Source organism: Malurus melanocephalus, unplaced genomic scaffold, assembly GCF_030028575.1.
Source record: "Malurus melanocephalus ecotype Western Australia unplaced genomic scaffold, MMel_1.1 scaffold_509, whole genome shotgun sequence".
NCBI lineage: Eukaryota > Metazoa > Chordata > Aves > Passeriformes > Maluridae > Malurus > Malurus melanocephalus.
This window is the reverse complement of record NW_026623741.1, coordinates 168,123-187,790: the sequence shown is the minus strand read 5'-3', so window position 1 is coordinate 187,790 and position 19,668 is coordinate 168,123. Positions and strand designations below refer to the sequence as shown.

The window sequence follows — 19,668 nt, the reverse complement described above, 5'->3', positions numbered from 1 at the left end:
CACTGCACTGTTGTCTGGCTGGGGATCACTGCAAGATTATACTTCATCCAGATGAACAATATTCATGTTGTGCTGCCACAAGGCACCATTTCCAAACCATCCCCTACACCCTGGACCAGGAGGGGCAGGCAGGAAGATTCTCCCTGCTGTTCTTCCTGAACACAGGCCAGGAGACACAAACAAAACTGCTGCTGGCAGCACTGTGGGCACCTCGTGTGGGCTCGTGTGGGGCTGGAGAGGGCATTGCCTGGCTCACCTGCTCGATGAGGCGGATGATGCTGGTGCTCTCCTCCTGGCGGAAGGACATGGAGCAGGGCAGGCTGTTGAGCTGCCCTGAGAGCTGCAATGGGGTGAGCTCCTCAGAGCCATTGGTCAGGGTGGTGCTGGTGGCGTAGCCAAAGGTCTCCCAGGAGCAGCGGGATGGGTAGAGAGGGTCCAGGGCAATGCTGCAAGGACAGCATGGGGGTGTTGGTGAAAGGCTTCAACCCAGAGGAGAAATTGTCTCACTGCAGTCCAGCTTGGAAAGTCACACCATACTGTGCCATGCTCTGTATACCTTGCTCAGGCAGAGAAGCCTGAGCTAAAACATGAATTTAGGATCAAATTCCCTAGAATTTAAGTAATTCACAGAGAAATAATAACCATATTTGAGTCTGTGGCACAAGGTCACTGAATTGGCTGATCCAGAGGGGCATTTCCACTCTCTCACCCAATGGGAAGCATCTCTAATGTCAGTTGGGGCACAACAGTCCAACATGCAAGAGAGGATCTTCCTTTCAGACATGGAAATACCTCTGTGTGTCAATGGTCCTAAGCAGTCATCCCATCCAATCCCTCCAGATCTCCCTCATGGAGCTAATAATGGACAGAGCAACTGTGAGTATCTCCCTGCACAACCCCCAGGTGGGCACTTGCTAGGAGAGGCAAAGCAAAGGCAGCTTCCAGGAGGAGGAACAGAGCCTGCCCCACCTGATATCACTCTGCAGGAAGAGGCAGCTGTTGCGAAGGTTGGCAGAGCTCCCCAGACAGCAGGTCACCTCCCCGTACTCCTGCATGATCTTGATCATCTCACACATGGCTGCAAAGGGACAGAGGGAGCAGTGCTGAATTGTGTCATTATGCACACAAAAATGCAGTGGTTTACGTTCTTTGTGATCTGGATAACAAACAGATCTTTTAAAATTGTCCCAAGTGATATTGCCAATCAGGTACAGTGAGCTCCACAGTCAAAGCACACAATTAGATAGTTAATTAACTGCAGACCAGGTGCTCTGCACACCTGCCACTGCAGGAACTGAGCTGTGGTTCACCCAAGTGTGACCCAGAGATTTGCATCTTTCAGAYCAGAGCTACAGGTATAGCCTGGGTGCATGAAACACCTCCTGCATCAAATAGTCTTGTTAGAAATCTGCAGAAATGAAATAAATCTGAATAACTCAAATTGAAAATAAAGACAGTGTTTCAAACTCTGCTCAGCAGCACATCAATAGTGTTGTTGCAAGTCTAAAAGAACAGAGGGCATATAACAAACCACTCCAAAAGCAGGGCCACACTTRGCCATTCTCAGAGCCACCCCCTGCTCCTGCACTCTCACCCAACACCATCTCTACCCTTTATCAATAAGTTTATCAACAACCCCAGGGCCTCAAAGTCAAAGCTGCTGTTTGATCTGATTTTKGTTCTGTAGTTCCATGTACAATGCTCTGTGGATACATGAATWTTTTAGAATGCTCCAGGCAAAAAGCCTCCAAGCCTCCCCTCTGCAGATTCCTGTGTAAACACCTCTAAATGCCTGGTGCAGAGAGCTGCAGCACAGGGATGGATTGGGTCAAGTGGGGAGCTGCCACCTCTGTCAAAGAGAGAGAGGAAATTTGGGCACAGTGTGAAAGGAGATTGGACTGTGATTGGCACACTGGAAACTGTGACCAGAGGGACTAAAATGCCAAATCATAATGATGCTCCACACTTTTACTGGAGACTTGGCAGGTATTAGCTAGCTAGCACTCAGCCCCTTTCTGAGATAAAGTAATACCTCAGAGAGAGAGAGAAATTTTGTCCTTTCTGTGTTCTGCAATCAAAAATTGCAAAGCAGCAGAAGGTGTTAACAGCAACTGCCAAGGGAAAATTCTTCTGGGAAGTGATTTCCAAGTTATATAAGAGTYGTGAGCAGAGATCAAAGTCTCCTGGTACACTGATAACACTTATTTAATGAAAGGCAGTAGCATTTTGGATATTTGCTTTTGCATCTCTTAYGAATTGAAAGGAGTGGTTCTCAGCCCGATTCAGTAGCTGGGCWACTAAAATGAAGTTAACACCTGGCWTCCCACAGGTRCCAACAGAGGGAAATTAATATGTCCTTGTGGATTTCTGGAATGTATCCCCTTCCCTYCTCCTGTGCCTGCACTGGGATGAGCCAGAGCAAGTAGCTGGGGAAGGAAATCACGGACAGCAGCAGGACAGGCTCACCCTGTGTGCCACTTACTCTCTGGGGTGCAGTCTGTGAACAGGGGCACCAGCAAAGGCACGTTGTCAATGTTCTGCAGGTGAGGTCTCACCTGGTGGATCCCCCGGGGGAGTTTGGCCTGGAAAAGAGAAAGGGCAGATTAAGCAGGGAGTATGTATGTGTGAGGGAGAGGTATTTCAGAGGGAACTGCTGAAATGAGGATGATGATTCCTAGAATTACACAACTTCAAGATCAGATACAAATTCATGTCCCTGCAGACAGKACTGGCTTTCCCAGGCCACTGTTAAAAGTTCTCTGATAAAGTTCTACACTGACCTGCCAAGCTGCCTGTGCTTGMCCTCAGGGTTTGTAAAGTCAGTGTGACCTGTGCTCAAGGATTTTTAAGGACTGTGTGGAGAGTCTGCTCAGACATCTGATGTCTCCCAGCAACTGGATCTATTTCAAYTGCAGCCACATCAACCTGCAGCAAGGCAAGAAGGGGTTTTGCCTTCTAAAACCTGGCCTAATAGATTTTATTTTTTTTTTAACTGCATCTCTAATATTCCTGTAATCTCTGCTGAGCATGTGTGAGGTCTTTATGAAGCAGGAAGGGCTTGTCTCACATTCTGACAGGGCAGCACCATTCAATGGCTCACAGCTGGAGGAAAGTGTTTCTTCTGTCTGCATGGAAACTGAGGGTATTCCCACTCCCTGCCCAGCCCATGGGACCCAGTGGAACTGAGATGCAGCTCTCAAGGCTACCACACGTGTGGTAACCTCCATTCCTAAACTCCATAGTGAAGAGCTGTTCAGCAAAAGTAACTCCTGAGAGAATCCCAAACTTCCCAGGCTCTAGATACCAAGCTGGAAGAGGGTTGGTGAAATCAGGAGTGGCAATGCAAACCAGTCAATCTGCTTGGAAGAGGAATTTCCTCTGGCAGCAATGAGGTGAAACTCCTGACCCTGACCACAGTATGAGGTGCACAGGGAGAGGGKCCCTCACCCTGTTGCAGTCCTCCAGGAAGCTGGGGATATCACTGTCTGTTGGCTGAAAGCTGATGAGATCCGAGTGCCCTTCCTCTTCCATCAACAGGAGCCCCTCCACATCATCTCGAGAAACTGGAGCAGAGAGAAGCAGCACAAACAATAATCACAAACCTGCCTCTGCCACCCCTGTGCCACCCACGTGGGACACGCACGTGGCGCTGCAGGAGCCAGGAAACGTGAGGCCTGATTTTCTGGGTTAGCAACACTCAGATCTCCCACTCAGTCATCTAAAATGCAGTATTTTTAGATGACTAATCTGTTCAGAGGTAGATATGTGAGCCTAGTCTYTGCTCTTTTGAGACATGATACTTTATCTGTTCTGCTGTCCTTCTAGGGGAAGAGAATAAAGAAATCCCATGTGAAGTAAGAAAAAAAAAGCGTAATGCACAGGCAAGAAATCTTCAGTGGCTTGACCAGGGCCCCAGCAAGAACCAGAAATGCTCACGAGCACATAAATTTATGCAGCTGGTGCACAGAAAGATGTCTGTTTCCAAAAATCTGATACTGGCTGGCTAGAAAGGCTATAAATGCAAATAGCTCTTGCTCATGCACACACACACACACACACACACACACATACAACCCTCAGGCCCATCCAGGTCTGTGCTCAAAGCTCTGATGGATCAGGTGTCCGCTGTGGACACAGGAACCTATGAATGGGTTTAAAAGAACCATGCAAGAAACACGTGGCATTCAGAGTGGCCAAGGCACAGTTCTCACCCTGATGGAGGTCATCGTGCAAGGAGCCAGCRTGGCTGGGGCTGGAGGGGGGGATCTCTGAGCCAGGCACGTCACCATTGGGAGTTAAGGATATGTGGCAATTCCAGCCAGTCTCCAGGCCCATTTTCTCAGCAAACACCTGTGGGTGAGCAGACAAAGGGTTTTAGGGTGGCTGCCCAGGCCAGAGCACTGCAGACCAATGCCATACTGGAGCACAGGTACCTTCTGSACTCATTAGTGGGCTGAATCAGATTACCCTTAGATTGCACTGGAGCTGAACTCTCCAGTCAGACAGCCAGGGGCCATGCAAGGTCAGGGGGCTCAGCAAAGACAGCTTACCTTGCTTTTGAGCTCATCTTCCAGGGAGAAGTAGACAAAACGAATGCAGGCATTGACCAATCCATCAATGAGGCGGACAATGTCAAGGCGGGCCTGATACTGAGATGAGACCATTCCCATGAAGATCTGTCCACTCAGAGCCTGGATACAGTCTTCCTTCTCCATCACTTCCCCAATCCCTTCTTCAGGCATGCAAACAACACGCAGTCACGTTGAGACACGAGGGGCCATGTGTGCATCAGACAAAGGACACGTGGTGGGGAGGCCACCGAGGTGACACCCAAGGACAGGGTACCCAGACACACAGGAACGTGCAGGAGCACAAACACAGGAGGAAAGATGAAGAGACATCCATTTGTCCCAGCATACCCAGTCACAGAAGTGGTTTCAGAGATCACACGAGACCAAGAACACAAGTGGGAAACAGCAAGCGTGGAAAGGAAAAAGATAAAACAGAAGGCAGGGATCAGTCACAAGGAATTTGGGTAGAAAGGTCAAGGATGTGTGCTGCATAATGTTCAYATGTGCATTTTAAACACATCCTACTGTGCTTAAACAACATGGTGAGTCTAGCTGAAGCACAGTGGCATCAGAGCACGAGGGGCTGATGCAAAGGAACTGAATCATGTTCCCTGCAGACACTTCCAAAGAGCCTGCAAAGGCTCTTTGACAGGGTTCCTTCACTATCACCACATCATCAGTGGTGACTGRGGGCTGGATGCAGCCTGAAGAACAAAATAATAAAACACTTCACACAGTTGCTAGGCTTGCCACAGGTGGGGCTCAAAAGTGTTCTGAAAACACTCAGTCACAACTGKCCCCAGCTGCTGGAAACCCCACTAGTCACGTTTTACAGAATGTGAGACCAAGGTTCAGACTGGTTTTCCAAAAGAGCCTCCAGGATTTAGGTAATGGTRTGTGTTTATTTCTCATTGCTGTTCTGGAGAACATGTACAGTTCATCTGGTGGGAATCAGTTTCTCCAGTACAGCAACAAAATCCATCAAGAGATAACAGCTGCACAGCACCATGCATTTCACTCCTTYGAAACATCCATCACATGTGATTCCCGTAAATCAGAAAAACAGCAAACCAASTATTAAAACACCCAGAAGTCTTGACTCTCAGTAGCCTGCTTTAGAAACAGACTTCCCACAAGGAGAAGAATTGCTCTGCAAGCTTCAGCAACTTAACTAGAAATACCCCTACCAGCTGCCACATCGTTCCTACCTCTGCAAACATCTGCTTCAGAACCCCTTCCTTCCACATTTCCATCTGCTACTGAATAACTATGTTCTTACAGCTCTAGACTGACCAGATCCAGCCCCTGGGCCAGCAGCAGAGCTCACACAGCCAGGACTGAGGACACTCTTACCATCTGAGCTCCAGCTGTTCCTCCTGCTGCTCTGCTTGATGGGAGTGGTCSCGGGGAGGTCGCAGCACGTGAATATCGCGCTCTGCCCTGGCACCTGCACCAGCTCTATGCACTTGCCATTGAGCTGGGAGGACAAGGCACAGTGCATTGGCTTGTATGCAAAGGCAGAGCAGTATCCTGACAGRCAGGCTCGCTGGTAGAAATCCAGCACCTTCTTCCTATGTGGAAGAGAGAAAAAACCAAGCAAAATTAGCAAAAATGTGCTGTGTTTCTAACAGTATACACTGCAGTTCTGTGTATTTGGAAAAATGTCTTCCACAAGGAGTGGTCAGAAAGTCTGAAGAAGCCTTTCCCTACTGTTTCTGCATTCTTCAAGCTGCAGGGCAATAAAAACATCTTCCAACAAGAGTAGTGGTGAATGTTTCTGTTTGCTCATCAGATTGATGGGTATGAACACAGAGCCCTCTGAATACACTTATTAATATAATATGCTCTATATGGCTGCCAGATTACTCCAAGGAAGTTCACTGCATGACAGCAGAAGCTTAATTTATCAGACATAATTTATCTGTAGGGAGATAAACACCAAGAAGGGAACTGACAACTCTGACAAGGGGATCTATGGCAGAGATAGTTGCAGTAGCAGACTTTTCTCCTATCCCCTTTCAGAGTCTGGGTCCTGGGAGCTGTGTTTAGTCAATATTCAGTCACTGAAGCAAGGTGAAATTCCCTCTCTATGTTGAATTCACAAAGGTAACAAATTAGACTGTACATCAGATTTTTTCCTTTGCTTGTAAAATGATAATATTCCAAAAAGGATCAGTGGGAGTTTTCTCACACCTGAGGATAAGYAGATTTAGAAGAACAATGTGTTGCTAATCAATGAAACAAAACACTGCTGGTCTGCTGTGCCAACAGGAACAGCAGTTCAGCCTGCAGATGAAAATACAGAACACACTGTCAGATATTTCAGCAGGACTCCAAGGGTGTGATGCATTGTGTGGACTGGTTCAGGCACAATTGATCATTTTGCACTTGATCTATGACAACACATTTTTCTTGAAAAACAACAAAAAAATTCTCTGCCACCAGCATGACCTGATTATAATTCAGTCTTACTATACAGTACAATCAGAATGCATTCACAAGAGGCCAATATCCCAACAGATGCAGTAAGAAGTGCCTTGGCTTGCTCTTACAGTCCAACTGAATGCTTGTTGCTATCTAATCTCTCAGATTGATATAATGATAATAATTAATTATAAGCCTAGATGGATCATGTTCATAATCTACTTGAAGATCTGAAAAAGCTTAGCAAGCATCATAAAAATAAATTTAATGGATTGACCAGGTTCCCTCTGCATTTAATCTACAATTCCTGAATGCCCCAAATGAGGAAGCTGCTCACCTGTCAGAGCCAGAGAGGGGGTAGATATCAGTACCATCCCAAAAGTCAGTGCAGGCCTCAAGGATGATGTCAGCTGTCCCATGAGAAAACATCTGCTCAGTGCCTGAAGTGTAGAACAGTGAGTCAGCATCACACAYGCAGCTCCCAGGAAGGGGATATCACACCAACTGCTCCCTGATTTGTTAAAACATGAGTGTTCCCACAAACTGCTTTGATGCACTCCAGATATCTCCTTTTCTTCTGCTGAAAGTCTTCAGTCTCCATCAAGAAATTATCCAGGACTGATGATGCACTGCACCTTAATGGGCACTGTTTGTTTAATGGGCATTCAAAGGAGGCTGTGATAAAATGTGAGCCCCACAGTCCCTTCCTGTTCTCCCCTTACCCTTTCTATCAATCCTGCTCCTATAAAGGTGGGATAATATCTTGCTCCTGCATCCCACAGAGCAGAAGAAGAGAAATTTCTTTGTGCCTCTTGTCATGAAAGTACAAGCAGCAGTGATGAGCCTAAAGGGATCAAAGTCTGCCTACACTGCAAAGTGCATTCATTTTTAGGCCAGACGTGGAACTAAAGGGTAAGAGCTATTCTTGAATACTTTTCATTCAAGTAGCAGAAGATAATTTGACAGCATGACCTCCCAGATAACAGCCTGTTTCACATTTTCACCCTGAAAACGTGTTAAATCAGGATGGGTCAAAAGTTCAACATAACAGACTCTGAAAAAGTAATTCACGTTGTCTTTAGGGAAGGACTGAAAATCTATGGATACCATAGCTTGTCCTGTTTTTCTTTCTCCCCCTATTTTAGTCTTTAATACAGACTCGAAATCTCTYATTCCCTCTTGTAGACAGAGGTGTTAAAAAGTTTTTCTCAGAGGTGTGTGACATCACTTGTCTGCAGGTCCCAGGAGCAGGGCACAAGTTCAGGGATGTGGGGCTGTCCCTCTCCACACCTCCTGCTCCCTCYCATTTGCATTGACCCATTAACATTTCCTGCACGTAGAGTCTCCCTTCCCTCCTCCAGCTGCTCKGTGACTTTGCCCCCAACAGCTTCAAAGCTGAGCTAATGAAAAGAAAAAGTAAAAAAAAACCCACTGCCAAGAAAAATGAGCCCAAAGGTTTCTTGCAGGCATTGTTGCTGACTGCTAATGCTCACAGCGGCTGGTGAAACCCTGAGCCAAGAATATCCCCTCAACACAAACCAGGCAGGGACCTTCAGGAACACCAGAGGATTTTCCAAAACATAGCAGCTCTCTGCTTCTGCTATAAATAGTCATCACAAGTCAAGTTTATCAGCATAACAAACCTCCAAGAGGAACAAGAGCTGTGTGTGAAAGAAGGAGCCTGTCTCAGGGACACAAAGGAGCACTTGTGCAGAGCTCTGGTTAATTTTATTGTATAAACACCTAATCCTTCCCACCTTGCTGCTAAGGTCAGTTAGTCCTTGCTAGGAAAGAGGGAACAAGAGATGTTTATCCATGTAAAACCYATGTCCTGGACACAGAGCAAGAATTTGCTATGACCACATGTACAGAGACAGCAAGTACAATCCATTTCCCATTCATTCCACACAGGGGAGAGCGGCAGTGAGAGCAGACACTGTGAACTGCAAGGAATTCATCGAGCTGTCCTTGCCAGTAAAGTGAGCTCAGCCCTTTCCCTTCCCAAATCATAAACTCTGAGGCCAGGATTTCTCTGGAAAAGGGGGAAAATCTAATGAATAGGGCAGGGAGTAGATCAGCCATTCACGGCTGCTGGGACTCGTGAGGAAATATCAAAGTGCTCCAGCTGAGCCAGTGAGACAGAGCAAAAGGAAAGGAGCAGTGCAGCCCCAGCAGAGGAAGACAGAGATGGTATCAAGCTATTTCAGTCTGCAGAAGATGCCGGTGAGCCCCTCATTTCCATGTGGTTACTATGGATCTGGGATGAACACTGCCAGATGGTGAGACATGTATTTCAATGGAATAGCAAGGGAACATACAGATAAGCTGCCTCCTATTTCTGCTACAGCTGTAGAATTTATTATGTGTCTCCCTTTGACTGCAGCATGTCATGGGAGTGGGTGGATTCAAGGATTTATTCACAAATAATGTGTGGAGAGAGGTAAGTTATGATCATCCGATCTGACTTTCGCATAAACAGAGCCATTTGCCTTCACCCARTGTTATCTGCACAATCCAGTATTTCTGGTTCTAAAATGGCAACATTTTAGGAAGTTTCAAGGGACAAGACTATTGTGTGAGAGGTGTTCCAATGGTTAACTAACCCCAACTGGCAAAATTCTTCTTAGAATTTACTCTAGACAGCATAATCCGGGTCACACATATTTGTCTGAGCTGCAGCCTCTAACCTAAACCGTTTAAAAGTGAGGATAAGGAGTTGAAATGAGGAAACATTAAAGGTTTTTTCACTACACTAAAAATCTTAGCATCAAAWTAATTCCTGCTCACAAAGGCAAGATAGCAGCAATCAGAACAAATTAAAAAGCTCCTTCCCAGATAGAGTGAAAAATTTAAGAATCGGGGGAGAGAAGACAGTTAACCTGGTAAAACTCTGGTCAGCACAATGATCATATTTCAGATTCAATATTGAGCATATGTCAACTCCAGAGAGCCAGGTTCAGTCAATTTAAGGAATTACAAAGAGACTAAGAGCTCTGATGGGCAAGCTGTTAAATCTTGCTGAGGTGCTTTAAGACSTCARCCAGCTGTACATCCTTTCCATCCHAGCTCATTCCTACAAAAATAGGCASGAGAATAAAGAGTRGAGAAGTCAGCATGGCTYCAGGTGTTATATTCAYRGTCACTGTRARTTTGCATGRGATTTTTGTGATTTCTTAYTASTATGCARTAYAGGAGYATGTAATATAATACACTAGACAACTCACTTATGATTTATCAGAAGGATGAGCATTASTAACCAAAACCCTGAGTGATTCTCAACCCTGGGCAGTATTAATTTCACTACCACCACAAAGTCTATTGAAAACCCAGTAAACCCACACCATGCTCTGCACTGCCATTTGGTCCCAGRAAACAGGTCTACTATGTGCTATTTAAGGTAATTTAAAAAAAAAATTATTTATGATTCTGGAGTGAGTCCAAGCTGGGAAGATTCCCCCCCTCAGTATAGCACAGATGATCAGTGAGCCTTGTTAATCATTTCTGCACTGGTCATGGACAGAGCAGGGAGAGCACCCCACAGGGACTCCAGGCTCTCCCAGCCTGACATTTTCTGGGCTTTCTGAGGAAAAGCTCCCCCTGCACCAAGTGGATGCCCAGAAAAAGCAGCAGCCTTACTGGTRGTGGTGTCCTTCACAAACAGGTTAATCATGTGGCTCAGGGGAGGTCTCCTCTTGGTGATGGATGAAAGCTTCCCCAGGATGGTCTCCTTAACCATCTCATCACTTGGCAAACGGTACAAGGCCAAATAGTTCTCCTGCTTGAAAAGATCTTTAGCACCTGGTGTGAAACCTGAAACATGAACACAAGGAGAAAAATTAGGCTCTAATCAATGCAAAGGAGAAGTTCCTTTTCCTGCTTCTGCACCACTCACTTTGCCTGTGCTCATTCTGACACCTCCCTAGCAATTGGCAGGTGAGCTGTGCTCACTGTGCTTCTACATAAATACAGCTCATAAGCTAGGATGAAAAACACTCAGGACTAGGTAATTACAGTGTTCATCTCTGGTTCACTGAAAAGAGCAACCGTGACATCACAGGAGAGGCACAGARGTAGTTCAAGTTTCCAGGTTCTAATCCTAGTGTTGTCTCTAAGCTCTTACCTCCCCTATGCCTCCATTTTCCCATCTATAAAAAAGGCTGAGGTACATCATTTATCCCCAAACTCCCTGTAAAGCCTCACTGTAAAGACAGATATCTGTTCATCAGCAGGTATTTTTGTCTCCTGATGAGCCTGGCAGACTCACACCAGAAGAATACCAAACCTAGCCAGGGCTGGCACTATCCTTGATAACATTTGTTCCTTGGATGACACTGACAATGTCAGAACTTGCCAAAAGCCATCTCTTTAATAAACTCTTTTGGCAACCAAACAACAAAAGAGTCAGCTCTGTATTTCCACCTCCTCAGCAAAGGGGACCGGGGAAATAATTCCGTGCTAAGGATTAAGTGTCTATTGACAGCTCTGATTTCTCTGTGTCTGCTCATCCAATTCCTCCTCACCTATCAGCCTGGCAAGCTCACAGAGGCCCCAGGGCACGTGCACAGGCAGCACAGCGTTGTGAGTCTCCTGCAGGGCGATGTTGCAGAGGTGGTCGGAGAAGCGGCACAGCCGCTCGGTCACGCCGGCGTTGCACAGGTTGAGCAAAACATTCAGGCCCAGAGGCTTGAGGGAGTTCAGGTGCATGTGCCAGTTGGAGTCATCAAACTGGATRCAGGAGGGGTTCTGCTGGTCTTGGGACAGGCTGAGCATCTCCAGGTGGTAGTCACACACAAAATCTTCAGCCTCACATGCCAGTGCCTCGCTGTCCCCAATACCCTGGGCCAACAGGCAGGGAAATTCTGGTTGGTTACAATGAATACATCTTGAGCCTAGAATCCTGCAGGGATTTCCCAGGTAAATTCTCCAAAAGTGGGGACTCTGTGGGTTTGAGTCTGTTTTACAGCTCCACAAAAGCTTTGTRTGCCCCTCCAGCATGTCTTACCTGAGTATGTTCCTCCTCTCCACCCTCCGTGTCCTTGCTAAAGCTCACGTTGGATCCAGAGGGATGTTTGCTTCGGCTGTTTGGCTTTCGGTGGGCACAGGCTTCAGGAGCCTTTGGAGCATCACCAGACCAGTTGTTCCTCTCCTGCTCATTGGCCATGTGCACTGTGTCTGCCAAGGGGCCAGAGAGCAAAGCATCTCTTTCATGGGGCTGTGGGAGACCAACAGAGTGAAGGGTGATCATTCAGGGGTTGAACACAAGGTATTGCTGATTCACCTGCTGCTTTAGGACTCCTGTAGAAGAGGATCCTCACTGTTTCTTCATCTTTTAAGCAAAGAAATGACACAGGACTTCTCTAGAAGCCCCCTCTACACTATCACATTGTGTGTCAGTCAAACTGTGATTGCAGCCGACACGCTGTGTTAGGGATTAAGGAACTCACCTCATCTTCCATCTCAGGGTGGCAGAAGGAGCGTGTGGARAGCTCATCAGTCAGATCTTCGTGGCTGTCATGAGGTGGTTCCACCTTCCCACTGAAGAACAGAACAGTCTCTGGGCTGGGGTTTGGCCAGGAAAGAATCCCCTGCTTGTCTACACAGCAGAGCACCTAGAACATCCCACAACACCCCCAAGAAAGCAAAATCTTAGTGAAAACATGTCTCAGTGCTCATGCATAGTTGTAAATATCATAACTTTAATGAACACATGGGAGGATAGAAAAGTCTCTCCTTCACCAACCTTCTTTCTTAAGAAACTGCACCTAATCACACTCCAATAAATCCAAGAATTCCTTGCTCTAACACAATTAATGGGTTAACACCAGCTTATCTCAGGATATTACAAAAGTAGGCATGAAGACTAAGGGGAGGAAGCAACTACTAAACCTATTTCACCAGCTAGTACTTATCAGGACCCAAACCAGCTGGTTCTTGAACAGGAATCAAAAAGGCAATACGACCAGAACTAGAGCTGGAAAACACAGACATCCTGTCAGATGTCACAGAGTATCTCTAACCATTATTTTAGTCTGTAAATGTGCTTGGACATGACTAGACAGTTATAAACTCTTGTATAAAGACAGGTGCCTGAAGGGTTTCTAATTCCAGCACAGTGAACTGATTGCAAACAGTTTGTGCTTGGGAAGGACGACATGAACAATGCAAATGAAGCATCCACACAGCGCTCCTGTTCCTGACAGCCCAGAATACTCACAGTGACAGATCCCAGACTGTGGAGCAAGCTGGAAGTGAAGCTCAGAGTTGGGGATTTGCCTTTTAAAACACAGAGGAAGTGGCTCCAGATACAGCGTATCATTTCCTGAGGAGGGAAGCAGAGGACATCAGCCAATTAGAGACTCATTCAGCAGAAGATGAAGGGAGAGAAGGAAAAAAAGGAGCATGACATTACCTGCTTCCACTTTCAACTTAGGGACACACTGTAAGATAGACATCAGCCTCTGTGGGAACMTGTTACCTGACACACTGCTGGTGCTCTCAAGAGAAAAGCATTTCTTCCCCCTTTCACTGATTACTAACAGTCAGTCTGACTGTTGAATTGAGAATTCACTGAAACTGCCTCTGTCTACCCAAAACAACAGAAAGGAATTTGGAAGAGAGTTCATTTCAAGTGAATCAGTTGTTGTCTCTTAGTGKTTTTTTCCTGAAGTAATTCAACCCCTCGGATTATGAGTTTTAGGCCTCAGGTTTCCCACCACTGTGCTGAAAATCAGGTAATGGATGGAGTCCCTGTGGTGAGGTGACTTGCCCAAAGCTACTTAATGAGGCAGTGACAATGTTGGAAATAAAGCCAAGGTGCCCTGACTATTCCATCATGACAAAGGAATTGTAATCAAACAGAAAAAAGGGGATATTTTGCAAAATTAAAATGTCCAGCTGGCACCCTTCATTTTCCACAAGAACTTGTTTCAGAGGGAGTCTGGATGGTGCTTCAATSCAATCACCAAAGCTGTGTGTTTTCCTCTGTGCAATCCTAAAGCCAGCAAAACCAGGATTGAATTACTGTGTTATTTGACTGCKTTTTAGCTGTTATTCTGGAATGCTGTCACTGCAGAGCACTTCCCCCAAAGCTTCTCAAATCATGTTCCCTAGATCCTAATGGTTAATGCAGAGTAAACTCAAATGCAAAACAATCCTGAGCTCTCACCGAGAAAAAAAGCTTTTATTTAAACCAGGTTCTCCAAAGCAAAAATGTGACAAAAGGAAAGAAGCAGATCTTCTCAACAAGGTCAGCTGAAATCACTCCCATTTAATATCTGAAAAACATCTCAGCTAAATGATGAACTGGCATAGAAAGATAACAAAATATTCAGGGAAGGAAGCACACGTGTGTGCACCCATGTGCATTCCTCTGAGTGACTGGAAGCAAGGAGACAGGAATTGGTTCTTATAACATCAAGGGATTTTTAATCACTCCTGAGTCCATCTGCCTCCTTATGGAAAGAGGAATCTTAATGCTAGATTAGACAGAGAAGTGTCTTTCCTCTACCCACCTGTTTAATCTGGATGATGCAATTTACAGAGTGGCCAGAGCAGYTCCTTGCCCAGAAAAAGGGCTCCTGAATGTTTAATTGCCCCAGCTTTGGAAGCACCAGTAATGTGCTTAAGCCTGATAAGGAGCCTATGGAACAGGATCAGACTTTTAAAAAGCCTGAACATCCCRTGGTCCCCTCTGCACTTTGGTCTGGGTGCTGACCACCATTCCCTCTGGTTTTCACTTTTGGCTTGAACAATCTGGCACAAGCAAAATACTTCCTTTCTTTCAGACACACACCATAAAAAGTTTATTTTACTTGTGGAACAGGACTTGAAGGAGGTTCTGTCTTCAGGTCACAAAAGATTGATTTCAAACCATTTGCAATATTCAGAAAAGCACAACCGGACTCTGTATCGAGGTCACCTCATCTCTGGTCAGCAGAGCAGCATTTACATGGGGAGGTGGAAGGGAAAGACATGCAACCTGCATGCACAGCAAATTAAAGCAACAAATGAGTGACAATGGACAACTGACCCAAGTAAAAAGGATCTAGCAGCAAGCAGGACATCAGAGAGGAAGGGAAAGGATATCATGGAAGTTCTGCAATGAAGATGGAGGAAAACAATTCATAATAATAGTACCTGAGAAGATACCATCTCTGTGTAGCTGCTGAGAGTGTCCTCTGAAAACTTAGCAAGCTGCAGCAAGAGAAGAGACCAGTTACTATAATTGTGCTCAGAAATGTGCCATGAGGAACATCCTTCCCTCAGGATGTGCCTTCGGGGAGGAGAAAGCGGAGTCCTGCTCTGTGGGAATCACTGAACCAAGGCAGACCAATAACTCATCAAAGCAATTAAGCCTCTAATGGACTCTGTCTTTATCTGCTTGTGAAGCACAGGCAAAGTGCTTGGTGCTGTACATCACAGAGGAACACACAGTCATTACTAAATGTCTACAGAGAAAATAATAGCAATTAGGCCCAGAGGAGGCTCTTTCTGGGTGGTTATTTTTAGTCAGAAAGAGCCAGGATTGAGCGATCTGATTTTAACTTATATGGGTCAGTCACAGGAAGGGAGCTGGAAGAGGGGTTGGAAAAGCAGGTGCCTGGAACACAATGGACACAGAAGAATGAGGTGATATGAATGGGATGTGGATAGGAAATGAAAAGAAATTATAGCAGGGCACTGCCACTGGGCTCTTGGAATAACACTGAGAAATCCACTAACTCAGAATTTTCACAACCAGCACAAAGGAATTCCACAGGAGGTGTAATTTTGAAAAAGTTTAAATTTAAGTCTATCCATAACCRTAAATGAACATGGCAATTACAATTATATGTAAACAAAACTATAGCCCAAATATTAATGCATTTATCTGGCACTTGAAAAAGGATCAGTTTAACAAAGCTGAAAAAAGCCAAGAGAAATCTGTCAGAAAACATTTAAACTGAGAGCTATGAAGGATAATTAGGAACTGTTTAAGAATATTTTGTTACAATTTTAAAAAGCAACAATTCCATAGTAAAAACAAGACTCCAGGTTTGAGTGAAAGTGAAAATAGAAGTAAAAATTAACACGAAAATAAGGAAAAGTATACCAGTAGGTAATTAAAACCAGACCACTGCTTGTTAAAGACAGTGAAATTAGAAATGACACTGCAGGCAAGGCAGACGTGTTAAATAAATATTGCTATTCCTTACTCAGTGATACAATCATACCATATGATAACYATGAAATATTTTCCATTCCAACACCAGCTACTGAAAGTAAATATGTTTAAATTAGCAGGTCTGGACAATGACTGTTACTGCTGATCTTGCACAAGGCTTGAACTATGGATTAAGTCCCAGTTCAATGGAAATGGTGCCAATGCCCAGAAAGGGAAGGAGAACCATCCAAGTTACCAYAGAACCCCAGACAGACTTTGATTTCAGACAGAATAACAAAGCAGCTAATATGAGACTCAATTAAAAGAAGTGGAATAATACAACCAGTGCCAAATACCACAAGTGTTTGAGCAARCAAATCTCCTCAAACTATTGTGATACCTTTTTTGACAAAATTACAAATTTGACTGATAAAAGTACTGCTTTTGACATAGACCATTTGGTAATTTGACTTGATTCTAAATGCTTTACTGCTTTTCTAACAAAAATATCAGAGAAATAGGGCACATGTYAGATATATTAGAAATAGACTACCTCTAAATGGAACAGAAGCAGAAATTATTTGCAGTGATGTGCTACTAGCTCAAGCAGAGACAAATCTGGGTATTTTGTTAACAGCCTGTGAGAAAAKAAAAAAGAATACACAGACAGAGACTGTAAACTATACAGAGTTTGGGGCAGGGTGCCATATAAAGAAAACAGACCACTGTCACAGAACAATATGGTCTGCATGAGCAATATGCAAAAAAATGTATCCCAACAGGCACAAAACCAAGGCTGTGTGTTTAAGAGCAAAAATGAAGGTTGGACTTACAGCATGAGGACTCTCAGAAAGCAGTAACTGCAGCTGAACAAAGCCTGGCCTTTCAAAGCAGTGGCTAAGAGACCTAACAGGATCCTTTGTTGCACAAACAAGGAACMCAGAGCAGAAAGTCCAAATTATTCTGAAATTTCTCAAAAGCACAGCTATTGGTAGAATATTTGGTGGGTTTTGAGATTCGTAACCCTACAGTGATCCTGACACACTGGAGAAAGCTAAGAGGAATGCCAAGAGAAAGATTAGAGGTTTGGAAAATATGCTTAGAGTGCCTCAAGGTGCTTAAACTGTTTACTCAACCAGAGATGGTAAAAGGGAATTGAGCAGTTACAACAGCCCAGAATTTTGATTGACATGCCCTTTGCTCTTAAATCTAGGAGACAAAAGATGTAAATGTTCCAAGGGCTGGAAATCAGATACTGCAAAAATTCCCACTAACACAGAATGTCCATTTTTGGCAGAGTAGGTAAATAATTACTGAGASAACCTATCAAAGGCAGTACAAATCTTTTCAAACCAACAGCAAATTCCTTTCTAAAAGGAATGTTACTGTAGTCCAACTGTAGTAATGCAACTTGAGGCAGGGGCTTGTTTAGGGGAGGCACTGGTTTCTATCCTTTCAACCAGTCACAATCTCTGGCCTTGAAAAATTGGGAATCAAACTTGATTGAACATGGTAGGAGAAGTGGCCAAGTGGCCACCAAGCAGGCCAAGTGATTGGAGAGGAAAAGGGTCTTACCTGCTACATTTTGAACAGGGATGAGAGAAGGAAGGAGAGAAATAGAGAGGCCAAGTGATTGCCCTGGTCAGGGGGTGAGTGACCAAGGCACATCACATCAGCTGTTCTGCAGCAGCAAGGATGGAGGATCATGCCTGACATGTCACAGAAAGAGCTGGCTTGACAGACAGAGTTGCCTGGACAAGAAAAAGGAGAAGACAGGAAAGAACACAAGAAATGTGCAAGTGTGAGTGACAGGGCAAATGGGAATGTTGAGAATGATGAAGCAAGGAAGCYATGGAGCACTGGCCTTTCCCAGATGAACAGCAAAGTGTAAAGGGAAAGAAGGAGGTTTCAGAGATAGAAACCAGATGCTGAGAATGGGTAGGAAAGGTAAAGTGGAGAAAACACAGAGAAGATATTCTTTAGGTGCAAATGCCACTAAGGGATGCAATGCATCCTCCCTCCCAGGACCTGGGCAGCTTAGTCATATACAAATACAGAGAAAAGAACAGAAAACACAGACCCAGGGCCACAGAGGCCAAGGAAGGACAATGAGGAGAGAGAGAGACCCTGTCCAAGTAACAGGAATCAGCACAGAAGACAAACATAGCTCAGTGCATCTCACCAACACTGCCACCAGGACGCAAGAAGGGATGCCCAACACACATCACATTCAGATCACACCAAATCAGACCACCAAATTGCAGTCCCCAAACCAGCACAACCACCAGAARCTCCTCTAACTCCCTGGCCTACTCAAAGGCCACGTCTGCAAACGAAAGCCCAGAACCTCAGGAAAGGACTGTTCAGCTCACAGGGCTTTGCAGAGGATATGATGCATCTCATTCCTTCTCAGTGGCTAAACATTCCCCACCACAGGGCATTTATCTCCATGTTGAGCCCTGTAACAAATTTTATTCATCCAATAGAAAGCACATGCCTTGAAAAGTTTTATGGAATCACCAGAGCTTCCTATCACCTTGAGAKTTCTGCAGAGAGGTTGTAAAAACTAAACCATCTGTTCAAGAAGTAATATTGTACTCCAGGGAGAAGGCACAGCTGGGACAACCAAAGATCCAACAAGGTTTTACAATTATGTGGAAACATCTGAATTCAGTGTGCTCACTTCAGAGCTTTTTTATGTCCTGCCCTTGTCTCTGCACTGGTTTGATGTAGASAGAAACCTACCAGTGAGGTGGATGAGGCCTTGCTCATCTGGGCCAAGACTCTGGCTTCTCCAAAGGCTGTAGCAAGAACCCACAGAACAGGAAAGAGCAACGGAAGGATGGGTAAGACACCATTCACCTGAAAAAAAAAACAACCTGTAATCACCAACAAGCATAGAGACAACAAGAAGGTGGAACCTCTCACATGGTATCTTTTCCACCACAGTAAGAGAGAGGATGGTTAAAAGGCCAGGGCAGGAAGGAAGGGGACTGGAAGCAGTGCCAAACAGTGAACACCTTAGGAGRGGTGTCATGAAGGAGGCCATGAATCAACCACACCAACATGCAGCTGTTTTTCCTGCTGAATTTGGCATAAACTCCAGTGAGTTTAAAGGCAAAGGGTACCAAATACATAGATATAGATAAACAAACATATATATGGCAAATAACAGAGCAAAACACTTAAAGGGAAGTCTATAAGGAATGGCCAGGGAAGTTCTGTTRTCCTGCTCCACTGAATATTCCTGGATCCAGCACTTTTCCAGATCCAGCAAGCATAAGATGCTGTCATAAGATGAATTAAGTCAGTGAGGGAGGGAATCAGTCTCAGTGGTGCTCAGGGGAGGAGGTGCAGTGCAGCTCAGAGCTCTGCTTTACCTGCAGYTGAAGAAGGGTGTACTGCCAGGAGGCAATTCCAGGAGCTTGGAAAATGAAGCGCACGGCATTGGTGATCAGGAATCCAGCCTGCAAGAGATGACACTGTCACCTAACTGGTACCTAGCTGGTACCTAACTGGTACTGGCAGGGA

General features: G+C 45.1%; 1 protein-coding gene across 3 annotated transcripts in view; it reads right to left on the bottom strand.

The window, feature by feature from the left end:
- TMEM94 (transmembrane protein 94) overlaps positions 1 to 19,668 on the bottom strand; it is a 51,429-nt gene that overhangs the window by 8,001 nt on the left and 23,760 nt on the right. For 2 of the 3 annotated variants that reach the window (XM_057381383.1, XM_057381385.1), the window contains exons 9-24: positions 19,518 to 19,604; positions 18,883 to 18,999; positions 15,132 to 15,188; positions 13,210 to 13,314; positions 12,440 to 12,604; positions 11,998 to 12,207; positions 11,516 to 11,831; positions 10,632 to 10,805; positions 7,333 to 7,435; positions 5,925 to 6,142; positions 4,551 to 4,732; positions 4,212 to 4,350; positions 3,448 to 3,563; positions 2,483 to 2,582; positions 970 to 1,078; positions 257 to 446 (exon numbers count right to left, since the gene is read on the bottom strand). In XM_057381383.1, coding sequence (XP_057237366.1) covers positions 257 to 446; positions 970 to 1,078; positions 2,483 to 2,582; positions 3,448 to 3,563; positions 4,212 to 4,350; positions 4,551 to 4,732; positions 5,925 to 6,142; positions 7,333 to 7,435; positions 10,632 to 10,805; positions 11,516 to 11,831; positions 11,998 to 12,207; positions 12,440 to 12,604; positions 13,210 to 13,314; positions 15,132 to 15,188; positions 18,883 to 18,999; positions 19,518 to 19,604 — 2,388 coding nt within the window. The remainder of the gene's footprint in view (positions 1 to 256; positions 447 to 969; positions 1,079 to 2,482; positions 2,583 to 3,447; positions 3,564 to 4,211; positions 4,351 to 4,550; positions 4,733 to 5,924; positions 6,143 to 7,332; positions 7,436 to 10,631; positions 10,806 to 11,515; positions 11,832 to 11,997; positions 12,208 to 12,439; positions 12,605 to 13,209; positions 13,315 to 15,131; positions 15,189 to 18,882; positions 19,000 to 19,517; positions 19,605 to 19,668) is intronic. The other variant, XM_057381384.1, reaches the window with a different exon arrangement.